Source organism: Macaca fascicularis, chromosome 11, assembly GCF_037993035.2.
Source record: "Macaca fascicularis isolate 582-1 chromosome 11, T2T-MFA8v1.1".
In the NCBI taxonomy this organism is placed as follows: Eukaryota; Metazoa; Chordata; class Mammalia; order Primates; family Cercopithecidae; genus Macaca; species Macaca fascicularis.
The window spans coordinates 102,322,421-102,344,530 of NC_088385.1; the positions used below are offsets into that span (position 1 = coordinate 102,322,421).

Genomic DNA, 22,110 nt, shown 5'->3' on the forward strand with positions numbered 1-22,110 from the left:
ATAACTCTTTTCAAATATTGCTGATGTTTTTCAGATATTCTCAGACACATCCCCCTTATACTCCCCTCTTTCTTTTCTTTTCTTTTCTTTTTTTTTTTTTTTTTTTTTTTTTTTTTTTGTGAGACAAGGTTCTGCTTTGTCACCCAGGCTGGAGTGCAGTGGCGTGATCTCGGCTTGCTGCAGCCTGCTCAAGTGATCCTTCCACCTCAGCCTCCTGTATAGCTGGGACTACGGGTACATGCCACCACACCCAGCTAATTTTTTAATTTTTTGTAGGGAAGGGGTCCCACTGTGTTGCCCAGGCTGGTCTTGAACTCCTGGGCTCAAGTGGTCCTCCCACCTGTGCCTCTCAAAGTGCTGAGATTACAGGCATGAGCCACTGTGCCTGGCCCCCTCTTTCTTATATATACACATTTTCACCAAAGCATTCATTGCTTTAAAGATGTATTTTAGTCTGTTAGACTTCTAATTGATATGAATTTAAAAATGTGTGCATATTTTTATTTCAATTAAAGCAGTATAAAAGTACAAACCTTGTCCATATCATGGTCTGTGTGTAAGTATGTATATTCCAAATTAATGATGATGATTATTTAAAATTAGAGGACTTTATTCAAACAATTACTCATCAAGTGTGTATCATTTCTAATTGGAAAAATGTGTACATATTCTTGATATAGTATGTGTTTCTATGCAAATAAAGTTTGATTTTAGGAAAAGGGATTTATAATATCTCTGAAATAGTATTTTTACTTTTAAATCTATAAAATTGGATTTTAAAATCTCTAATTTGCTTTTTAGGTTAAGGATTCCATATCTTATATTTTTTAAAAAGTGGTTTCAGAAGATGCCTATTGTTATATTTATTATCATTTTTATTAATGTCGTAAAGAGAAATGTAGCAATTTCTTTGGGGTCACAGAAGAGGGGTTGTCTCAAATTAAAAGTAACTGTTTCAAACTTTTGGTAAAATCTTCACAGAAGACTTGGTGTCAGAGGAAGGTTTGAACGAATAGGATTGTGGTATTAAATATAAGATGACACCAGGCAAAAAGGAAAGAGAAGGAAGAGATTTTCTGGTTTACAATGCTTGGAGTTGAGGGCTGGGATGCTGATCTGACTCAACACATGACCTGGGCCAACTTCTGAAGGATTTTGTAGACTGAGCTAATGAAGTTTGATTTTATCCTGCAGGCAACAGGTGGTATTTCTAGCTCCAGACTCTGTATATGTAGGAAGTGTAGAGGCCTTTTGTTGGTTCTGCCCAGCATTCAGTCACCACCTACAGATAATTTTGAATTTCTTTTGTGAAATCAGCTTTATGTGATTCCAGAAGACACCTGTTTTCTTACCTAAACTTATCAGCTCGGATGTTAATACCTAAGCACTATTACCTAGTTGCGAGGTATTTTGAAAATCTTTCACATCACCTTCTTAAATGTCATATTTTTTTTAAGTTATGCGTTACAAAGAAACTAGCATTTTATTTGTTTAGTAAACCTAAATTTAAAATTTGTTTTTACTGATTAAAGTAACTCATCTTTCTTTCTCTAATCTGATGCATATCATTTTCTTCCTTTCTTGTTCCCAGGGATCTCTCAATGCTATTTGCCTTCATTAGCTTGCTCATTATGCTTCCTACTTGGTGGATTGTGTCTTCCTGGCTGGTATGGGGAGTTATTCTATTTGTGTATCTGGTCATAAGAGCTTTGAGATTATGGAGGACAGCCAAACTACAAGTGACCCTAAAAAAATACAGTATTCATTTGGAAGATATGGCCACAAACAGCCGAGCTTTTACTAACCTTGTGAGAAAAGCTTTACGTCTCATTCAAGAAACCGAAGTGATTTCCAGAGGATTTACACTGTGAGTTCATTTTTTATTTTGTTTCTTAAATGATTATTTTCTACTCCGTAAAGGAGAATATTTATTACCTATTTTCATTTCTATGTTGCATTTATAGGAAAAAAGTGCTTTTCTCTTTAGTACTTACTAAAGTCAATTAATTGCTAAGTGAAGGAATAAATACATTATGTGCTAGATTTACTATCTAGTATGAATCTGTTATCTGCTTTGAGGAACTAAAGTACTTTGGAGATTCTGATTATTTCTGTATGTTACCATGTGATTATATGAGATAATATATAGAGAGTGTCTAATACTGAACCTAACATGCAGTAGTTACCCAGTAAATGCTTGCTCCCATTACTCCGTTTCAAATGCCTTCTTTATGATAGACATATCTGCTATAAATGCATTTTGAAAACTCTTGACTTGTGCTAATAACTGTTTAGATAAATATTAGCAGATATTACAGCACCGAAATTCTCAGAGTATCATGCAAATAATGATGTTTTCCATTCTCACAAGAAATTAAATATTCACCAATCTAGCTGTAAGTATATTAAGCTATAGGATATACTGGCTGCTTAGTCTATTATTAGAGGGAAGGTTACATTTATTGAGCACCAAGTATATTCCATATACTGTGCTAGTCACTTTTGCATACAACTGAAGGCATAGAATGATAAATGGTAAATATTCATATCCATTCTATCTGATTCTAAACCCAGCTTGCAGTACACTGGACACCTGCCAAACACTACCAGATGACAGTTGTGTGCTAGTATATTTAATAATTTATATAACCTATATAACTTTTGCAATCTATAGGTGGGAGAAAGTAAGCATATGGTGAGGAACATTCATGGCTCTTAATTAGTTGTATCTAGAAAATCATGAAAAGAGGGAGTGAAGAACCTCTGGTAGCCATCGCATCCTTCACTCTGTTCTGCTCTAGAACACTACACAGTCTTCACTGTTTCTAGAATATCATGGAACAGAGAAATGGAAGAATCCCAGTAGTTATCTTGTTCTTTACTTTCTTGTGTTCTACACACAATCCCAAGACATAAGACGGATTTTATAATTTCTCTTTCTTCTCAAAGTATAAAAGTCAGCCAGGCGTGATGTCTCACACCTGTAATCCCAGCACTTTGGGAGGTCGAGGCATGAGGATCACTTGAGCCCAGGAGTTCAAGACTACCCTAGGCAATCTAGCGAGACCCCATCTCTACAAATAATAAAAAATTAGCCAGATGTGGTGGCACACACCTGTAATCCCAGCTACTCGGGAGGCTGAGGCGTGAGGATCACTTCAACCCCAGGAGGTTGAGGCTGTAGTGAGCCAAGATTATGCTACTGCATTCCAGCTTGGGCAACAGAACTGGAGACAACAGATTCTGTCTAGGCTGGGCAACAGACTTGGTCTAAAAAAAAAAAAAAAAAAAGTATAAAAGTCCTTAGCATCTACTGATTTTTGTCCTTCCATTAGTTGAAGTCTGCTTCTTATTGACTTAAAGGATAGCACTTTTTTAAGTTGTTTGAGTGTCAAATTTTTAAAAAGTTTTTAAAAATCACGCTTAAAATACGTAATAGTTCCTTTGTATTTTATTGAGAGGAATGACTGGTTAAACAAAGTGGCTTTGTGTTCAACTAATGGTTAGGCGTATATAGAGGATTCTGTGCCTTGTCTCATTTTCCAACTTTATCTGTCCCCATGGAATTTGCATGAAGAGGTAAAGTGGGCCAGTTAGACTTGATTTACCTGCAGATTATGACTTCTACCCGTTCAGATGACAGACGGGGAGAAGAAGTATTGGAAGAAATTGTGCTTCCTTTGTCTGGATAGTGGGTTGAAAAATGAGGAATAATAAATCTTGAATCATTTTTTAGACATTTTCAAAATTAGACAGTTTTTAAAACTGATTTAGTATAATGGAGCACAAGCAGTAGTGCCATATATTGAAATCATGAATGCTGTTTTGTTTCTGCCTCAAATTGTCCTCTCTCACAAATAATTGAAACCTTTTTTGCCTTCATTCCCTTATCTTAACATAAGCCTGTCAGTCATCATCCTCTGCTTTTTATAGATTTTTTAAAATTTGCTTTTTATAGATTTGTAATACCTGAATACATTTTAGTATGGCTTAACATTTTTAAAGTTTTGAATTAAGTGTCTTGTTTTATAGCTTTGTGGTTATAGAATAAGGAATTTACAAATGCCAGTATTTTGTTTTACTGTTGGGAAAGATTACTGGTTAGGTGAAAAAATTTATCTGATAACCAGGTATTTACTCATGCATACTATAAGTTATGAAATGTAATATATTGTATGTCATTGTTACAAATTAGGTACTTCCCATTAATCTTATGGGAAGTGCCATGAAATGTGCTTCCTCTTGAACAGCTTTGAGAGTAGCTGTGCTACTATGTAGTAACCCTTACTTTGCCTTTCTACTTGCATTCCCCTGTTGGCCACTGGTCCTGTTATCTTTCCACGTTCCCTACTTCATTTTGAGTAGGTAAGTGCCAGTGGCAGCAGGTGGGTAAGTAATTTTACCCTACTTTTATGAATGTACAGAAAGTATTTCTATATAGTATTTTTTCTGTACAAGTGACCAAAATATGATCAGTGAACATATGTAATGAACATATGTAAATGTATATTAATAATTTGAAAGTGTTTATAATTAAGGTCTTCATACTTCCTGTGGATATAGGCTTTGAAAACTGAATATAAAGTAGCTTTTCTCCAATATATTTTAGCAAGCATAGTGTCTATGTAAAAAAGATGTGAATTCTTAATAAATATTTCTACATTTCTGTTATATCTCAGCCAAAATCCATTGTTTCCCCACATCAGAGGAAGCCTTTACTCTTTGAGATTTTAATTTTTTGTCTTTTTTTTTTAAGTGGCTGTCTATATATATGCATATATATATTCACAGAAATGACTATTTTATGAGACCTGAGTTGACATAATCATTTTCTAGTAAAGATAATGATAGAGGAATTTGTTTTCTACATTTAATAGAATTGTGGATTTAGGAAACAAAAACTTTAGGACACCTGTACAGTTGTATCACATTTTACTTTTCAAGTTTGCTTGACAGGGTCAGTGCTGCTTGCCCATTTAATAAAGCTGGACAGCATCCAAGTCAGCATCTCATCGGTCTTCGGAAAGCTGTCTACCGAACTCTAAGAGCCAACTTCCAAGCAGCAAGGCTAGCTACCCTATATATGCTGAAAAAATATCCTTTTCTGTTTACATATGAAACTAAGCAATGTTTCTGGAGTCCTGAATACAGGTATTATAGTTGTATCTTCTGAATGTTTACTGTAAACTGAGATTGCCTATTTTGAAACTAATTTCCATCATTACTTCTATGTTAAAACTGGAAATGCATTCCTGGGGGAATGACAATAACAGACAGGAAGAAAGTTCTGTTCTTGTGTGGCTGCTTTTTAAACAAGGAAAAAACTTGAAGTCTCTTCCTTTACTCATCCAAAGAATGAAGTCAGAAAAGCCTGGCTTTGCTAGATCTGATATTTTAAACAAATTTCTCAACATGGCAGATTTGCATCATGGCATGTTAATAAACTGGCAACTGGAAATCCTTCCCTTTTCAAAAAAGCAGGTTCTAGGAGGAGAATGGCTAAGTTCAAACACTGACTGTATCAGTTACTCCCTAAGTGACCTTAAACAAGTTTCTTAACCTCTCTGTACCTTGCTTTAGTCATGTTTAAAATGGCAATAATAACATCATCTTCCTTATTGGATTTTTGTTAGGATCAAATGAGTTAATGCATGTAAAGTGATCAGACATCATCTAGCATATAGTAAGCACCCAAAGACTGTATGACAATAAAGTCTGTCACTTAAATTTATTAAAATAGGAAATTAGTTCTAATAGCCAGAAAAAAAAGGCATATAAGAGCTTTATTTTAGTAAAGACATATAGATAAGTTAAATCCTGACTAAATAGAAGGCAAAAAGACAACTTTGCCACTTCAGGATGCTGGGTATTATAGCACTGATAAATATAATACTCAAATTTTACAGGGTGCTTTATGTTCTATCATGTCCTTATACAAACCTTTATAGCTAGATTTTCTTGTCTCCATTTTATGAGAAAACTAAAATAGAGGTTAAGTGACTTGTGCAGTATCATAGAACTACTAACAGATGAAGTTGTGTCTTGACTGTAGAACTTATGACTTGAAACCATTTTTCTCTTTCTCTCTCTCTATATATGGAAATTTCATATTTATCTCTAGATATATATCCATATAAGATATATATCTTATATGGACAAAACTGATATATCTAGATATATATATCTTATAGGTCAAAACTGATATATCTAGAGATATATATATATAAATGAAATGGAGAAAAAGCATTTTAATTTTTATCAAGAACTTGTCCATTTTATTCCCCCATTGCCTAAATGCTGGCCTGCTATAGGTCAACCATTCTTCCAAGTGCTAGGAAAACTGAGTAAAAATATGTACTACCTACTTCTAAAGACTTTTGAATGTGATCAATAGAGAAATCAGTATTCATAATTTGATATAAGTGCCATGGGTGCCTTCCAACATAGCAGGGCAACATACTCAGTTTATGGGGTCAGAGAAGGCTTTCAGGGAGGTGACATCTAAGTTGAGCTTCCGAGAATGAATAGAAGTTGGCCATGAGGATAAGAGTCTGCATTCCAGGTAGAAGGAAGCAAAAACACATGGAAAGAAATAGATGACAGTGTGGCATGTGAACTGTTGGTCATTCAGTCAGTATTTTTTGAGCACAGACTGCCGCACAATATGCTCATCACTAGACGTACAGTGGTAAACATAATAGACATGATCCCTGCCTTATGGAGCTTGTAGTTCAGTGTGGGTTAGGGAGTGATAGGGTTAGCCTATCAAAGACTACACATTATATGAGTTCTTTGTGCCAGTCATTTTTCTAGAAACTGGGGACCTAGCAGTGAATAAGATAGACAAGATCCTTATTCTCGTGGAGCTTACCTTCTAGTAGATGAAATAATCAATAAAAGATGGACTTGGTGTGGTGGCTCATGCCAGTAACCCCAGCACTTTCGGAAGCTGAGGTAGGAGGATTGCTTGAGCCCAGGAATTTGAGACCAGCCTGAGCAATATAGTGAGACCCTGTCTCTAAAAAAAAAAAAAAAAAAAAAAAAAATTGTTTTAAATTAGCTGCATGGTGGCACACACCTGCAGTCCCAGCTATTTGGGAGGCTGAGACAGCAGGATTCCTTGAGCCCAAAAGGTCAAGGCTGCAGTGAGCTGTGTTTGTGCCACTGCACTCCAGCCTGGGCAACAGAGTGAGAGCCTGTCTAAAATAAACTAAAATAAAATAATAAATGGACAGATGCGATTCTTCAGATAAAACAGTTATTATGAAGAAAAAGAAACAGGGGAATAGGGTAGAGAATGATTGGTGGAGTGCTGCTTTTTATTAGATGGTAAGAGAAGGCCTTTTTGAGGAGCTGGCATTTAAACTGAGGTTTGCATAATGGAAAGATCTGGAGGAAAAGTATGCCAGTTAGATAGACCAGTAAGTAGAAAGATCTTGTGGCAGGAATGAATTTAGCATGATTGGAGTATAGAAAGAAGACCATCATGAGTTGAGCACAGGAAGTTGGAGGTTAGAGTATGAAATGAAACTCAGAGGTAGCCAGGGGCCAGATCATATTCTCCATATAAGAAACCTTAATAAATTTAACTAAAAAAGAATCCACCAATCATTTTAAGAAGACCAGTAAGATATGTAAACCCTTGTTTGCCTGATCAAAGTAAAGAGCAGAAATATACAAGATTAGTAATGAGAACACAGTGGTAACCATGGATATAGAAGACATTAAAATAACTGGAAGAGGGGATGTTATATATGCAGCTCCACAGCAACAACTTTAAACATGTAGGGGAAAATGGTTCTTTTCATTTCTTTTGAGATAGTGTCTCACTCTGTCACCCAGACTAGAGTGTGGTGGCATGATCACGGCTCACTGTAGTCTCATTCTCATGCGATCCTCCTGCCTTAGTCTTCCGAGTAGCTGGGACCAAGGCACATGCTACCAAACCTGGTTAGTTTTTTTGCATTTTTTAGAGACAGGGTTTCACCATTTTGCCCAGGTTGGTCTCGAACACCTGGACTCAAGGGATCCCACATTGCTGGGATTATAGGCATGAGCCACTGAGCCCAGCCTCATTTCTTATCAAAATAAAAATCTGCAAAATTGACCTAGGAAGAATTTTAAAACTTGAAGAGATTGGACATGGGATAAAGAATACTCAATTTTAAAAAGAAAACACCTGGTTTATATGTAGACAATGGAAAATATGAAACTATTTTTTAAAAACAATGATAGAGTTCTTAGTGCTCTACTGTGGATCTCCAAGTTATATTAAGTGAAAAAAAATCAGAAAGTGCATGGATCGGTATTTATCGTATCCTTCAATTTGTGCATAAAAGGGACTGTGTTTCTACAGGGATAAATATGTATGTATGTGTTTGTGTACATGCATGCGTATATACCTACATATCTCCAGATACACATTTATATTTGAATTTGCTTTTATGTATGTATACATAAAAAATCTTGGAAGGTACTGGTAAAAGGAATTGCCTTTGCATTTGAATAGTGGAACTACATGGCTAAGGCATAGAGGTGGAAAGTAGTTTTTGCTGTATCCCTTAATACCTCATGAATTTTGAATCCTGTGAATATATTACCTATTCAAAAGCAAAGTGAATTTAAAATTGTTTAACTACCAGATCCAGATGGTTTTATAGTTTAAAAAAAATTTCAGACTATAGGAAAGGTTAGAAAGTTTCCCTATATCATTTTATTTATGAAAATATCTCAATACCAAAACATGTTGTATTACAAAGAATAAAAACCAGTTTTATTACAAAGAATATAGGCTAGTCTCATAAATGGAGATACAAAATGTTTAAATGGAATATTTATAAATTTAATATTGGATTGTATCAAAAGATTATTATAATATAACCAAATAGGAATATGCTAGAAATACAAAAATGGTTCACGATCAATTATTATATGGATGTAATTATTTAGAGAAACAATTAAAGGGAAAATCATTATTGATTTTGATGTGTCTGTAAGAATGAGGGCAGAGGAAACCTAACAGTAATCTTTGTCAAACAAGCTAGATAGGACAGGCCTGGTGCCACTTATATCAGTCTGTGTATTTCAGATAACGTTCAACTAATAATGTCCTGCAGTATGCAGACTGAGAGGAAAAGGGTATTTACTGTAGCATAGTGAGGACCCTGAACCATGACACAATAAAGTGCCCAATACAGCTTCAAATGGTAGGTGTCAAAAATAACGGGGCCGGGCGCAGTGACTCACACCTGTAATCCCAGCACTTTGGGAGGCTGAGGCAGGGAGATCACTTGAGGCCAGGAGTTCGAGACCAGCCTGGACAACATGGCAAAACACCGTCCCTAGAAAAAAATGCAAAAATCAGCTGCGTGTGGTGGTGCATGCCTGTAATCCCAGCTACTTGAGAGGCTGAGGTAGGAGAATTGCTTGAACCTGAAAGGCTAAGGTGGCAGTGAGCCAAGCTGGTGCCACTGCACTCCAGTCTGGGTGACAAAGCAAGACTCCGTCTCAAAAAAATGAATAAATAACATCACTGTAACCCTTTTGAAGAGTTGAACTTTTAATTTTTTAGACATTAAAAATTGTATCCACAAGTATACAAGATATCTGAGGTATTATGTTAATATATTAGATATTTAAAATTAATTTTTGTTTAAAAACTGCTGTAAATCTCCTCACCCGAAAGTTCAGAATAAAGATTAGTAAATGTGATGTAGGACAATTTCACTGTATCTTTTATGCTTTCATGAAAAGGCTTTGTTGATTGCCTTAACCTAATTTAACCTACCCCCTGAACTCTGAGAGTGACAATGTAACCAACTACATCTGTGTGGTGCCTTTTAAGGAGCTGGGCCTTGGACTTAGTGAAGAGCAGATTTCAGAAGAGGAAGCACATAACTTTACAGATGGCTTCAGCCTGCCTGCATTGAAGGTAATCCATCTGTGGAAGGGAAGGGCTGAAGAAAAGATAGATGCACTTGGATTATGTCTGTGCTTTCTGAATGTAAATGGTGCGCCTGTTCCCCTCATTGTTTGCTGCACGCCATCATCATAAATGCACTGGTGATGTTTGTAACACTGTCTTTAAGTGCCGAGAGCATAATCTTTATTATGGATTGGAAGAGGAGATCCTTAGATTTTGATCTCCAAATACTTAAAATGCTTAAAGAAATGCCTTAAATTAGAGTTTGGAGATAAGTGAATTTACTTTAATTGGAGGCCAATATGAGTGATTTTATAACTAGCCATTTGTTTCAACAAACATGGATAATGTGTTATCTCCAAAATTCTTAAGATTTTTTTTCATACATTAAAAGCCACATGAAAGGGTACATTTGGCTGAACTGACAGTTCACAAAAAAAGAAACACAGGCTAGTCCCAGTGAGGTTGTATTTTACAACGCATTGATCACAAGCAGTTACAGATTTCTTTGTTCCTTCCTCACTCCCGCTACTTCATTTGACTAGCCTAAAAAGAAAAAACAAGAAAAGAAGAAATACAAATGGCCAATAAATAAGATACAAATTTTTCATTTTAGTAATGAAAGAACACAAATAAAAATAATAAGCTGACCATTTTGCCAAGGATATTGAAAGTTGGTAATTTCATTATCATTGAAAATTCAGGGAGACCTCACACAGACCAGTGGTGAAAGTATAAACTGGTTCACTTTAGCATTGAATACCAATCTTCATACAGGTATAAGAAGCAAAATTGCTTTATTCTAGCAATTTTAATTTGCCCTTACAGATTTATCTCAGAAAGTAACCAAAGATATACCCAAAGTATGTTCATGACATTACCATAGCAGCCAACATTGGAAACAAATTTTTTTGTTTTTGTTTTGAGTCAGAGTCTCACTGTCACCCAGGCTGGAGTACAGTATGACTTAGTCACAGCTCACTGCAGCCTCAACCTCCCCAGGCTCAGTGATCCTCTTACCTCAGCCTCCCGAGTAGCTGGAACTACAGGTACACACCACCACACCAACTAATTTTTGTATTTTTTGTAGAGACAGGGATTCGCCATGTTGCCCAGGCTGGTCTCAAACTCCTGAGCTCAAACAATTTGCCCACATCAGCCTCCCAAAGTGCTGGGATAACAGGCATGAGCCACCTCACCCAACCTCCAGTAGTATTTTTAAGACATTGATCCAAATGTCTTAAGTTCCTATTAAGTGTTTAGTAAACTCTCTTTAGATGTTTCTTTGTTTTTAGTTTTTAAAATTTCCCTTGATACCATGAAAATTAGTGCAAGTATTGTTAGCATTTATCAGATCCATTTTGTTTTGAGACTGTATTGACTTCCGTATCTTTTACATTTTCTAAATCAACATAAATGTTCTAATTATCTTGTTTGTTTTCTTTCTCTCCTGCTTAAAATTTGCTTTGACCTATTCTTACTCCCATTTTAACCCATCTCAATAAATGGCACCTCAAAACTTAAACTAGAAACCTAGACACCATCTTTCTTGTCCCTCTTTTTGCCCACTCACATCCAGTCTGTTAGCAGATTCTTACTTATACCTTGAAAATGTATTTTAAACCCATCCACTTTTTTCTATATCCAACCCTGCAGCCCCACCATCCTAGTCCCAGCCACCATTTCTTACTTAGGCTGCTGCAGTACTTTCCTCAGTTCTCTAAAGTTATTTGTTTCAGAATGCAACTTGACATGTAAAGAGCCTTTTAAATGATTTATCCTTTGAATTTGTAATTCCTCTTCTACAAACTGCAGGAAATTATTCTAAACATAGTCAAGCTTTATATACCAAGTTGCTTATTCACTTTGTGTTTATAATAGTGCACAATGGAACACTGCCTGAAAGTTCAAAAATAGAGGAGTGGCTGCGTGAGTCATGCCAGAGCCACATGGTGAACCATTGTGTAGCAGCTACAGCTTGCTCGTGAAAATTCTGTAAAAACTTGGAGAAACATCTGTTGGCAGTGAAACAATCAGGATACATAAGTGTATATGCAATATGCACAACCCTGTTTAAAAAAAAAATGAGGAGAAAATACCAAGATATATATAGCTACTCTTTGGGGTGGTGGGACTATAGGTAATTTCACCCCCTTTCAAATTTAATATCCTAACCATGCTTTGTTCTTTAAGGAAAATAAATATTTTTTCAAAGGACAATTTAAGAGATTCTTAATGTGGAAAATTGAGCAGACCTAGGTTTATATTTTAGCTCTGACTGACTAGCCATTTGCCTTTGAATAAGTTATTCTTTAAACTTATGTCACCTGTGAAAAGGAGTTGCCATCCCTGCCTTATAAGGTGTTAGATTAAATGAGAAGACATATTAAATACCTCAAACAGGGCTTGTCATATAACGGGTACCCCCAAATGGTAATAGCTGTTATTCTTTAAGAAGGACTTGGAGAAAGAATTATAGTATTTCATTTCCTTTTAAATTACTTTTTGTTAACTCATCAAGATGCCTTGGAGATTTTTTTCTATATGCTGTTGATGTACTGTTTTTAAAAGTGTATTAAATCCTGAATCGTACTCTAGCTTAAGTACAGGCAGCAAAGAGAAGTTGTGGACCCTGTGGAGTCAGATTTTCCAGGTTTCACTCTAGCTCCATTATTTGACTACTGTGTGGTCCCGAGCAAATCATTGTTTCTGTGTTTATTAAAATGGGATAATTGCAATGCTTGCCTCCAAAGGATTAGATGTTTGTCAGTTCAGTGCCTGGTGTAGGGTAAGCAATTAATAAATGTTAGCTGATTTTTAAAATTCTATCTGATATGACCTGCTCTGAAATGTGAGACTTGTTCTCTGTTGCTGTATCCCCATCCTGCCTTCCAACAATGATTATAGCTGGATTCTTTTTGCTCACTCAGTGTTTTACAAATCAAAGTATAATAGTATTTTTATATTTCTTTTATTTTTACCTATAACTAACCTGTAACCAAACTCAATAATTGTGTTACAGTTACCGCATTTATCAGGCTCTGCAAGGAGCCTTATCTTGAGGAGCTCTATTATAGACTTTGCAAACTGTTGAAAACCCCTGTAATGTTCAAAAACTGTGTATTGTCCCCTTCTGTAGTTGCCACTGTATCGTTATTCAGATAAGAAATTTAAAAATAGATTTTGTAAGTTAAATTTTTAAAAGTGCGTTGCCCCCTCTAAAGAAAATACATTTTGGATTTATTTTTTATTGTTAACATATCTTCCCTCAGGAAAGTTTAGTGATAGCAAGTATTGCACCTTTGGAAAGAAAAGCAACCTCTGAATTGTAGCCTGAGGAGACATAAATGAAATACAGGTTAAATATTTCTTATCCAAAATGCTTGAGACTAGAAGTGTTTTGGATTTTGGATTTTTTCAGATTTTGGAATATTTGCATTACACATTGAGGTTGAGCATCCCTAATCCGAAAATTTGAAATTTGAAATGTTCCAGTGAGCATTTCCTTTAACTGCCATGTTGGTGTTCAAAAAGTTTCAAATTTTGGAGCATTTGGGATTTCATTTCAAATTTTTGGATTAGGGATACTCAATCAGTCCCTAGAACGGAGTCCTTATCCCTCTCTTTTCCTTTAAGTTTTTAACCAGTTTTTAAAATTTATAAAGTCATATGTTTCCTGCTCTAGAAAAATAAATGCACACATTGTGAAATGCTTTAAATCAAATTTTCTGTTTACCTATTGGCTATGGTTATCTCCTTATCCAAGGAAAAAAGAAATACATATTTCTGAGTTCTGGTTTAAATGGATAATGTGACAGTGGTTGGATAATAAATTAGTCTTTAGAGACAAGGTCTTGCTCAGTCATGCAGTTGGTGCGCAGTGGTGCAATCGTGGCTCACTGTAACCCTGAACTCCTGGGCTCAAGCTATCCTCCCACCTTAGCCTCCCAAGTAACTGGGACATCAGTTACATGCCACCATACCTGGCTAATTTTTAAGAAAATATTTTGTAGAGACAGGGGTCTCACTATGTTTCCCAGGCTGGTCTCCCAACTACTGGCCTCAAGCAGTCCTCCCACCTTAGCCTCCCAAAGTGCTGGGATTACAGGTGGGAGCCACTGCTCCTGGCCTTTAGTCTTTTTAAAAGCCACAGTAAGCTGTCCCAACTTGATTCTTGCAGTTATCTTGACCCAGCATGCTGGAATCATCCTTGTTAGCTCCTATTCTCTCAGTACCAATCAGTCAAGAGACTGTGTTGGTTCTACTTTCACAATGGATCCAGAGTCCATCTGCTGCTCACCTTCCACCGCTGACCACTGTGGTCTCATTAATGCTAACCTGGAGTATTGCAGTAACTTCCTTACTGGTTTCTCTGCTTCTACTCTCATTTTCCTGTAATCTCTCAACTCAGCAGCCAGTATGGGCCTGTTAATGCATAAATCAGATTATGTCACGCTTCTGCTCAGAACCCTTCAGTGGCTCCCCATTGCTTACCTGGCCCCAGCCATACTGAACTTCTTGTTCCATGATCTGCCCTGTGTTCCATGATCTCCCACAACAGTACTTTGCACTTGACTTCCTGCTCCCTAGAACTCTCTTCTTTGATGATGATCTCATGGCTCACTTCCTTTAGGTGACACTTTTAGAGACCTCCCCAGCCACCCCCTTCTCCTCTCTCCTTCCTGCTTTCTGTCTCTCTCCACCTCTTTCATATGTGTACACACACATACACACACACACACACACACACTATTCCCCTTCTTTGCTGTATTATTCCCATCAACCAAGAAACACTATCTTTTTCTTCCTGGACAATCATTATAGCAAAAGGGAAATAGTATCTTTTACTTGTAGATTATTATCTGTGCCCCTCTACTTGTAGCTCCATCGGAGTAGAGACTCTTTTCATTTTTGCTCTCTGCTGTTTATGTGCACCTAGAACAGTGCCTGGCACCTTGTGGGTGCTCAAGAAATCATTTCTGAATGAACAAATAAAATAATAAAAATCATTGTAATCATAAAATTTAATAGTTGAATAAGAAGACTTGCAAGTAAACTTGTAAGTCAAGAATCCCTAGATATCGCATCTGTAGCAACTAGGAAATCTGGCCTTGCTCACTTTAAAAAAATAAAATAAAACAAGTTAATGGTAAAGTAGATTTACGTGAAATTACCTTAATTCATTATTGGCATAATTTTAAAATTCATTTAATAAAACCATCTAAATAATGTCTATTTTCATGGTTGTGAATAATTGGAATCTAAATTACCAAAAGTGGTTTCATCCTCTTTTTATTGCCTGCTACCTCTTGTTTCATACTACATTGTTTCCTCATGCATTTGTTTCGGAGATATTGTCCTCATCTTGAATACGACTGTATCTGGAGAAATGTTTTGCTGCAAGGATTCAGGATGTATCTCAGGAATGGGCCTATGAACATATTCAGACTGCTTTTAGAAAAAAAAGAAGAAGAAGAATGGGATTTATCCTGGCAACATACTGAGACCCCATCTCTAAAACTTAAATATTAGCTGAGTATGGTGGTAAAAGCCTGTGTTTCTAGCTACTCAGGAGGCTGAGGCAGGAGGATCACTTGAGCGCAGGAGTTAGAGATTTCTGTAAGCTATGATCATGCCATTGGGCACTCTAGCCTGGGCAACAGAGCAAGACTCTATGGCAGAAATTAATTAATTAATTAAAATAATAGGTTTTGCAATTTCTCATGTCAGACATTCCTGGAGTATTTAATGGATTTTTTTTTTTTTTTTGGATAGAGTCTTGCTGTGTCACCCAGGCTGGAGTGCAGTGGCACCATCTTAGCTCACTGTAACGTCTGCCTCCCAAGTTCAAATGATTTTCCTGCCTCAACCTCCCAAGTAGCTGAGATTGCAAACACACACCACCACCACTATGTCTGGCTGAATTTTATATTTTTAGTAGAGACGAGGTTTCACCATGTTGGCCAGGCTGGTCTCAAACTCCTGACCTCAAGTGATCTCCCCGCCTCCACCTCCGAAAGTGCTGAGATTACTGACGTGAGCCACTGCGCCTAGCCCTGGACTGATTTTTATGTTAATTTCTTAGTTAATTCATAGGGCAAGGTAATAGTCTTATTTTGAAACCCAAGCTTTTGATCCATGTGACTCATTTCTTTGGAGAAATATATATATATCCACTAGTCCTACTGTCTTCTTTTCTGTGTGAAAATTTTTTTTAAATAATGAGTGAAGATTCACTTTTACTAAAGTATCTCATTCCATCAACACTTCCCATCTAGGACAGAACTGTAGTAAATTATATATTGATGTTACCTGCTGTATTGGAATAACAGGTTCCCACATACATAATTTGAAATCATATTCTTGGCTCATCTTAAGGTAGTTTAAGCTCAGTTATATTTATTATTTAGGATAAAGTGCAAAATTTAAACCAGAAGTTAAGATAAACAAATTTATAGTTTGCTTTGAACACTGACCAATATTTGTTATTGATCTAGTCCTTTTTTCTTTTTTCTTTAGGTTTTGTTCCAACTCTGGGTGGCACAGAGTTCAGAGTTCTTCAGACGGTTAGCCCTATTACTTTCTACAGCCAATTCACCTCCTGGGCCCTTACTTACTCCAGCACTTCTGCCTCATCGTATCTTATCTGATGTGACTCAAGGTCTACCTCACGCTCATTCTGCCTGTTTGGAAGAGCTTAAGCGCAGCTATGAGTTCTATCGGTACTTTGAAACTCAGCACCAGTCAGTACCACAGTGTTTATCCAAAACTCAACAGAAGTCAAGAGAACTGAATAATGTTCACACAGCAGTACGTAGCTTGCAGCTCCATCTGAAAGCATTACTGAATGAGTAAGTTTAGAAATTATACCAAGAAAGGTCTCGGTGATTAGCAAGCTTCATTCGTGTACCATTGTGGTTGTTGGCTTGTGTCCTAGCTAGTAAAAAGAAGCAAAGTTGAGACATGAACATGAAGGGTGATTTATAGCTACAAATATAGCAAAAATAATAATAATAATAATTTGTAAGTACTATAACTTGAGGGAGTTACAGTTTTTACTTTTCCTTAGTTCAGCAGAAAACTTGGAAAGGTAGGTAAAAGCAGGTGTTGTTCATTCTCTTTGAGAGCTGAAATGGAGATGGTTATAAAGAATGAGTTTCTTTTAACTCTCTTAAGGTAGTGCTCTTCAACTGGAACCTGCAGTCCAATAGAAATATCTACCAAGATTGGAACAGTGTATTACAAGAGGCATTGTTATATGTAGTAGAAGAGTAACATATTGCTGTTTTACTAAATAAATTATAGCAGATGTAGAAATTTTTTTGTATCACAGGACAAGCTTTGTGGTACCAGTTGAAAAGCAAAATGTAGAGTCTAGAGTTTATATTTGTTCATTTCCTGCCTTGCATGAAATTGTTGGTACTCTACCTTAATTTCTAAATTTTTATGTCCCACTTCGGTATACCTTCAGCTGAAAATACTATTTTCACATATTTCTACGAAGTTTTCAAGTTTAAAAATTGAATCAAGGCACTTAATTGAATACAGTCATTTCCAGTGAAATTTTTCTGTAACAGTTAAATATTCATCATGTAGGACTGGATCAAATGAATGGTTGAGTTCATGTTGTGTTGGTAATCAAGAAGGTCCTAGGAATTTAAAGCTGACAAGATTGTAGTTGGTGTACTTGACCCTGGGATACAAGGCAAGAAGTGGAATGGGGAAGGCAGCATTTAATTATGTAAATAAAAATGGGTCAAAAGGACTGACATATCAGCAAAATCAAAAGGCTAGTTTCACTGGAATTAGGGAGGATAAGAGATACAAGGATAGGAACTTAAAGTCAGAAAGACATTTTGAGAAGCTAAGTTTTTACCCATCAGTTCAAGGCCTGAGATGGGCTTGATATAAGGCTGATATAAAGATTATGGCATGGCCGGGCGTGGTGGCTCAAGCCTGTAATCCCAGCACTTTGGGAAGCCGAGACGGGCAGATCACAAGGTCAGGAGATCGAGACCATCCTGGCTAACACGGTGAAACCCCATCTCTATTAAAAAAAATACAAAAAACTAGCCGGGCGAGGTGGCGGGTGCCTGTAGTCCCAGCTACTCGGGAGGCTGAGGCAGGAGAATGGCGTAAACCCGGGAGGCGGAGCTTGCAGTGAGCTGAGATCCGGCCACTGCACTCCAGCCTGGGCCACAGAGCAAGACTCCATCTCAAAAAAAAAAAAAAAAAAGATTATGGCATAAGAAAAATGAAGACACTATGAACTCAGGGTATTCCAGTAGTCTATATCTGCTATTCTAAGAAAGCAGGTAAATGCTAACCAGTTTCTTAGCCCTGCCTCCTACAGGGAACTGGGCAATAAGGCCATCTCCACTTGACTGGGTGGCAAAGGTTGAATTGTCCTCAAAGGAAAATAAGATTTCAGTGGACAGGTTGTAGGCAAAGCCAGAGTCTCTGAAGAAGTAAGTTTTGGCAATAGAATCAGAAATATACGGCACATATTAGAATGCATTAGAGTGAGGGAAGATGGCTCAGGGAAGAAAGCGTGCTACACAAGGTAGATATGAACACAAAAAAGAGGAGCTTTTACCATGGGTAGGAATTGTGGGTTATGCATAGGAAGTTTTTGTCCTGTTTTAAAGTGGAATATTCCATATATGCTAATGTCTCTCCTTTCTAAGTATTTTCACTAGAAAATACACCAGTCACAAACCATCATATCCAATTTGCTCTGTAGTGCTGCTACATACAACTTTTTAAATTGTTAACTAAATAATTGTTTCGTGTTTCATATTTTAGAATGCTCTTTTTGTGTTTCACACCTCTCCCCCTTGTCTCCTTTGCTGTTCCCACTCTCAGGGCCTCGGTGTGGGACCATATTGTCCCTTCCCTACACTAAGGCGTTAATCTCTAACTGTTCTCCCCACCTTCAGGGTGTGTATGGCCAGATTAATGTTGCTGAGGCTTATATTTGCCTTGTCACTTCACTGAAAATCTTGACTTGTTTCGGAGTCATAGCAGCTCAGACTAAAGTCTTTACAAAACATACTATAGAAGTGTTTGTCATAACTTGACTACACTCTGTTTCTATCTTTATTTCTCATTCCTTTCCTTCAGTCCAACCAAACTGTATAAATGCCTTTTCCCATGGTCCTTTTATAGGTTAGTGCAAAAGTAATTGCGGTTTTTGCCATTAAAAGTAATGGCAGGCCAGGCAAGGTGGCTCATGCCTGTAATCCCAGCACTTTGGGAGGCTGAGGTGGGTGAATCACAAGGTCAGGAGATTGATACCGTCCTGGCTAACATGGTGAAACCCCGTCTCTACTAAAAATACAGAAAAATTAGCTGGGCGTGGTGGCGGGCACCTGTAGTCCCAGCTACTTGGGAGGCTGAGGCAGGAGAATGGTGTGAACCCGAGAAGCGGAGCTTGCAGTGAGCCAAGATTGTGCCTTTTTTCTTATAAGCCTTTTTTCTTTCTTTTTTTTTTTTTTAAATTGAGGTGGGGTTTCACTCCATCCTCCAGGCTGAAGTGCAGTAGCACTATCAAGGCTCACTGCAACCTCTACCTCCCAGGCTCAAGCAGTCCTCCCACCTCATCCTTAGGCACATGCTTCCACACCCGGCTAATTTTTTGTATTTTTGGTGAAAAGGGGGTTTCACTATGTTGCCCAAGCTGGTTTTGAACTCCTGAGCTCAAGCCGTTCACCCGCCTTGGCCTCCCAAAGTGCTGGGATTTAAGCTTATTTTAAAATAAGCCTTGTAAATTATAAATTTTTCATTTCATATTATAGAAATCTGTTTCTGTTTTTCTTTATGACTCAGGGTAATAATTCTTGAAGATGAACTTGAAAAGCTTGTTTGTACTAAAGAAACACAAGAACTAGTGTCAGAGGCTTATCCCATCCTAGAACAGAAATTAAAGTTGATTCAGCCCCACGTTCAAGCAAGCAACAATTGCTGGGAAGAGGCCATTTCTCAGGTCGACAAACTGCTACGAAGAAATACGGATAAAAAAGGTACCTGTGAGAGATTTCTTTGCCATATGCTTAGCAGACATGCTTATTCCACTCTGGTAGGATTTTATTAGGTGGACTTCTTGTCTTCATGATGAAACTAGCTTCAAAATTTCTTAGTTTACTTTTTTTTAATGTTGAATTTATATGTACAAAGTGACACTGAATACAATTCTTGACTCTCATTTTGTAAATTAAAAATGAATATGATTTGAAAGTTCAGTGAATCATATCTCTTTTTTAAAAAAACTGAAATGAGAGAATAAATTTTGATAGTATTTTTCTATTATTAGAACTTCCAGAAACTCTTTTTCAGTTAGGATAATAAAAGAATGAGTTTGATAGTCTGGGGCTAGGAACTTGAGTTTTTCTTTTAAGATAAAATACTTTCTTCAGTCATTCAAAAATAATATACAAATGATATAATTTGTGGCACTGCATATTTAGTACTAAGATCTAAACACATTGTGTCATTATTTAATAATATATCAGATGCTTTGTGCTACTAAGTTAAAAAAAGAAATAGTCTTGAGATTTTTCCACTAAGCTGCTTTTATGTGACTCCGATTTTATGCTTGTTTTTACCTGGTGTGGCACATCAATTTTTGAAAACTGTGCTGCAAACCAGTACCATATTTATCTCTTGGATCTTTATTATGAGGCTACTCAGACTTAGGCATAGAATTTGCATTGCTGCTAAAGATAATGAATGCTTTACCATCCTGTTATTTTTGTGTTTACAGCTAAATTTGTAATAATTTATTTAATGTCTTAAACAAGCTTGAACAAATCCTTAGATAGTAAAAGTATTCACTTTCTCCAAAGGAAATATTAACATGCTAATTACTGATTTATTACCCGATGGTTTTCTTAATATCTCAGATGTAAACTGTGAATAATTTTTTCTCCAAAGCATAAATCTACCAAGAAACTCTGATATATGCAAATACTTATGCATATTAAACTTTCTGATATGACATCTAGAGCTTCTGTGTACATTTTCGACAAACAGAAACACTCAGAAGACCTTTGGTTGTTAAAAGATGCATCCTGGCCAGGCATGGTGACAGGAGTGGCTGAGTGCCCAGTTACTCAGGAGGCTGAGGCAGGAGGATTGCTTAAGCCCAAGAGTTTGAGGCTGCAGTGAGCTATGATCACGCCACTGCTGTACTCCAGCCTGGGCAACAGAGCGAGACACTGTTAAAAAAAAAAAAGGCGGGGCATGATGGCTCACGCCTGTAATCCCAGCACTTTGGGAGGCCGAGGCAGGTGGATCATGAGGTCAGGAGATCGAGACCATCCTGGCTAACACAGTGAAACCCTGTGTCTACTAAAAATACAAAAAATTAGCCGGGCATGGTGGCGGGCACCTGTAGTCCCAGCTACTCGGGAGGCTGAGGCAGGAGAATGGCGTGCACCCAGGAGGCGGAGTTGCAGTGAGCCAAGATCGCACCACTGCACTCCAGCCTGGGCGACAGAGTGAGACTCCGTCTCAAAAAAAAAAAAAAAGAAAGATGCATCCCATTCACCCCTCCTTTAGCACACTCTGAGATGTTGAATCTTAGTCTAACACTTACCTGTTATTGTTAACCATTACTGTGAAAACTTTCTTCACCTCATTGGGTAGATAATTAAGCCATTTTCTAATTATTTTCTGTATGTGTGGCTTTTGTTCATAGATAATAATGATATGGATTAAGACACAAATAGTTCGCAAACTTTTCTCACTAAAAAATTCACAGTGGCCATGACTACACAGGTTTAAATTTTTAAAATGTTCATTTGAATATTTTAAGAAGCAGGTACTTTAGCCATATCTTTTTTAAAAAAGGTCTTATTTTGAAATCATTTCAAACGTACGGAAAAGTTGCAATAGTTGAAAGTCTCCTTCATCAATATTCCCTAGTTGTTGACATTCTGCCATAATTGCCTTATCTTTCTATGTATCTGTATATGTGTGTCATTCTTTTGATGGTGGTGTTACTCTGAACCATTTGAGAGTAAGTTGTAGACTTGAAACCCCATTACCTCTAAAATATTTTTGTAAAGCAGGAACATTCTTCTATGTACCCACAGTATACCATCAAAATCAGAAAATGAACACCAACCATTTTATCCACAGAACTCATTCAGATTTCCCTGATTGTCCCAATATTTTTTATATGTCTA

The 22,110-nt window shown here is 36.9% G+C and overlaps 1 protein-coding gene across 42 annotated transcripts in view; it reads left to right on the forward strand.

The window, feature by feature from the left end:
- Positions 1-22,110, forward strand: part of VEZT (vezatin, adherens junctions transmembrane protein) — a 77,841-nt gene that overhangs the window by 44,382 nt on the left and 11,349 nt on the right. For 23 of the 42 annotated variants that reach the window (XM_074007551.1, XM_065524662.1, XM_074007557.1 and 20 more), the window contains 5 exons: positions 1,592-1,867; positions 4,957-5,094; positions 9,784-9,931; positions 16,442-16,773; positions 19,751-19,944. In XM_074007551.1, the coding sequence (XP_073863652.1) occupies positions 1,592-1,867; positions 4,957-5,094; positions 9,784-9,931; positions 16,442-16,773; positions 19,751-19,944 (1,088 nt within the window). Of the gene's footprint in view, positions 1-1,591; positions 1,868-4,944; positions 5,095-9,783; positions 9,932-16,441; positions 16,774-19,750; positions 19,945-22,110 lie in introns of all 42 variants that reach the window. The other 19 variants (XM_045365728.2, XM_074007541.1, XM_074007529.1 and 16 more) reach the window with 1 other exon arrangement.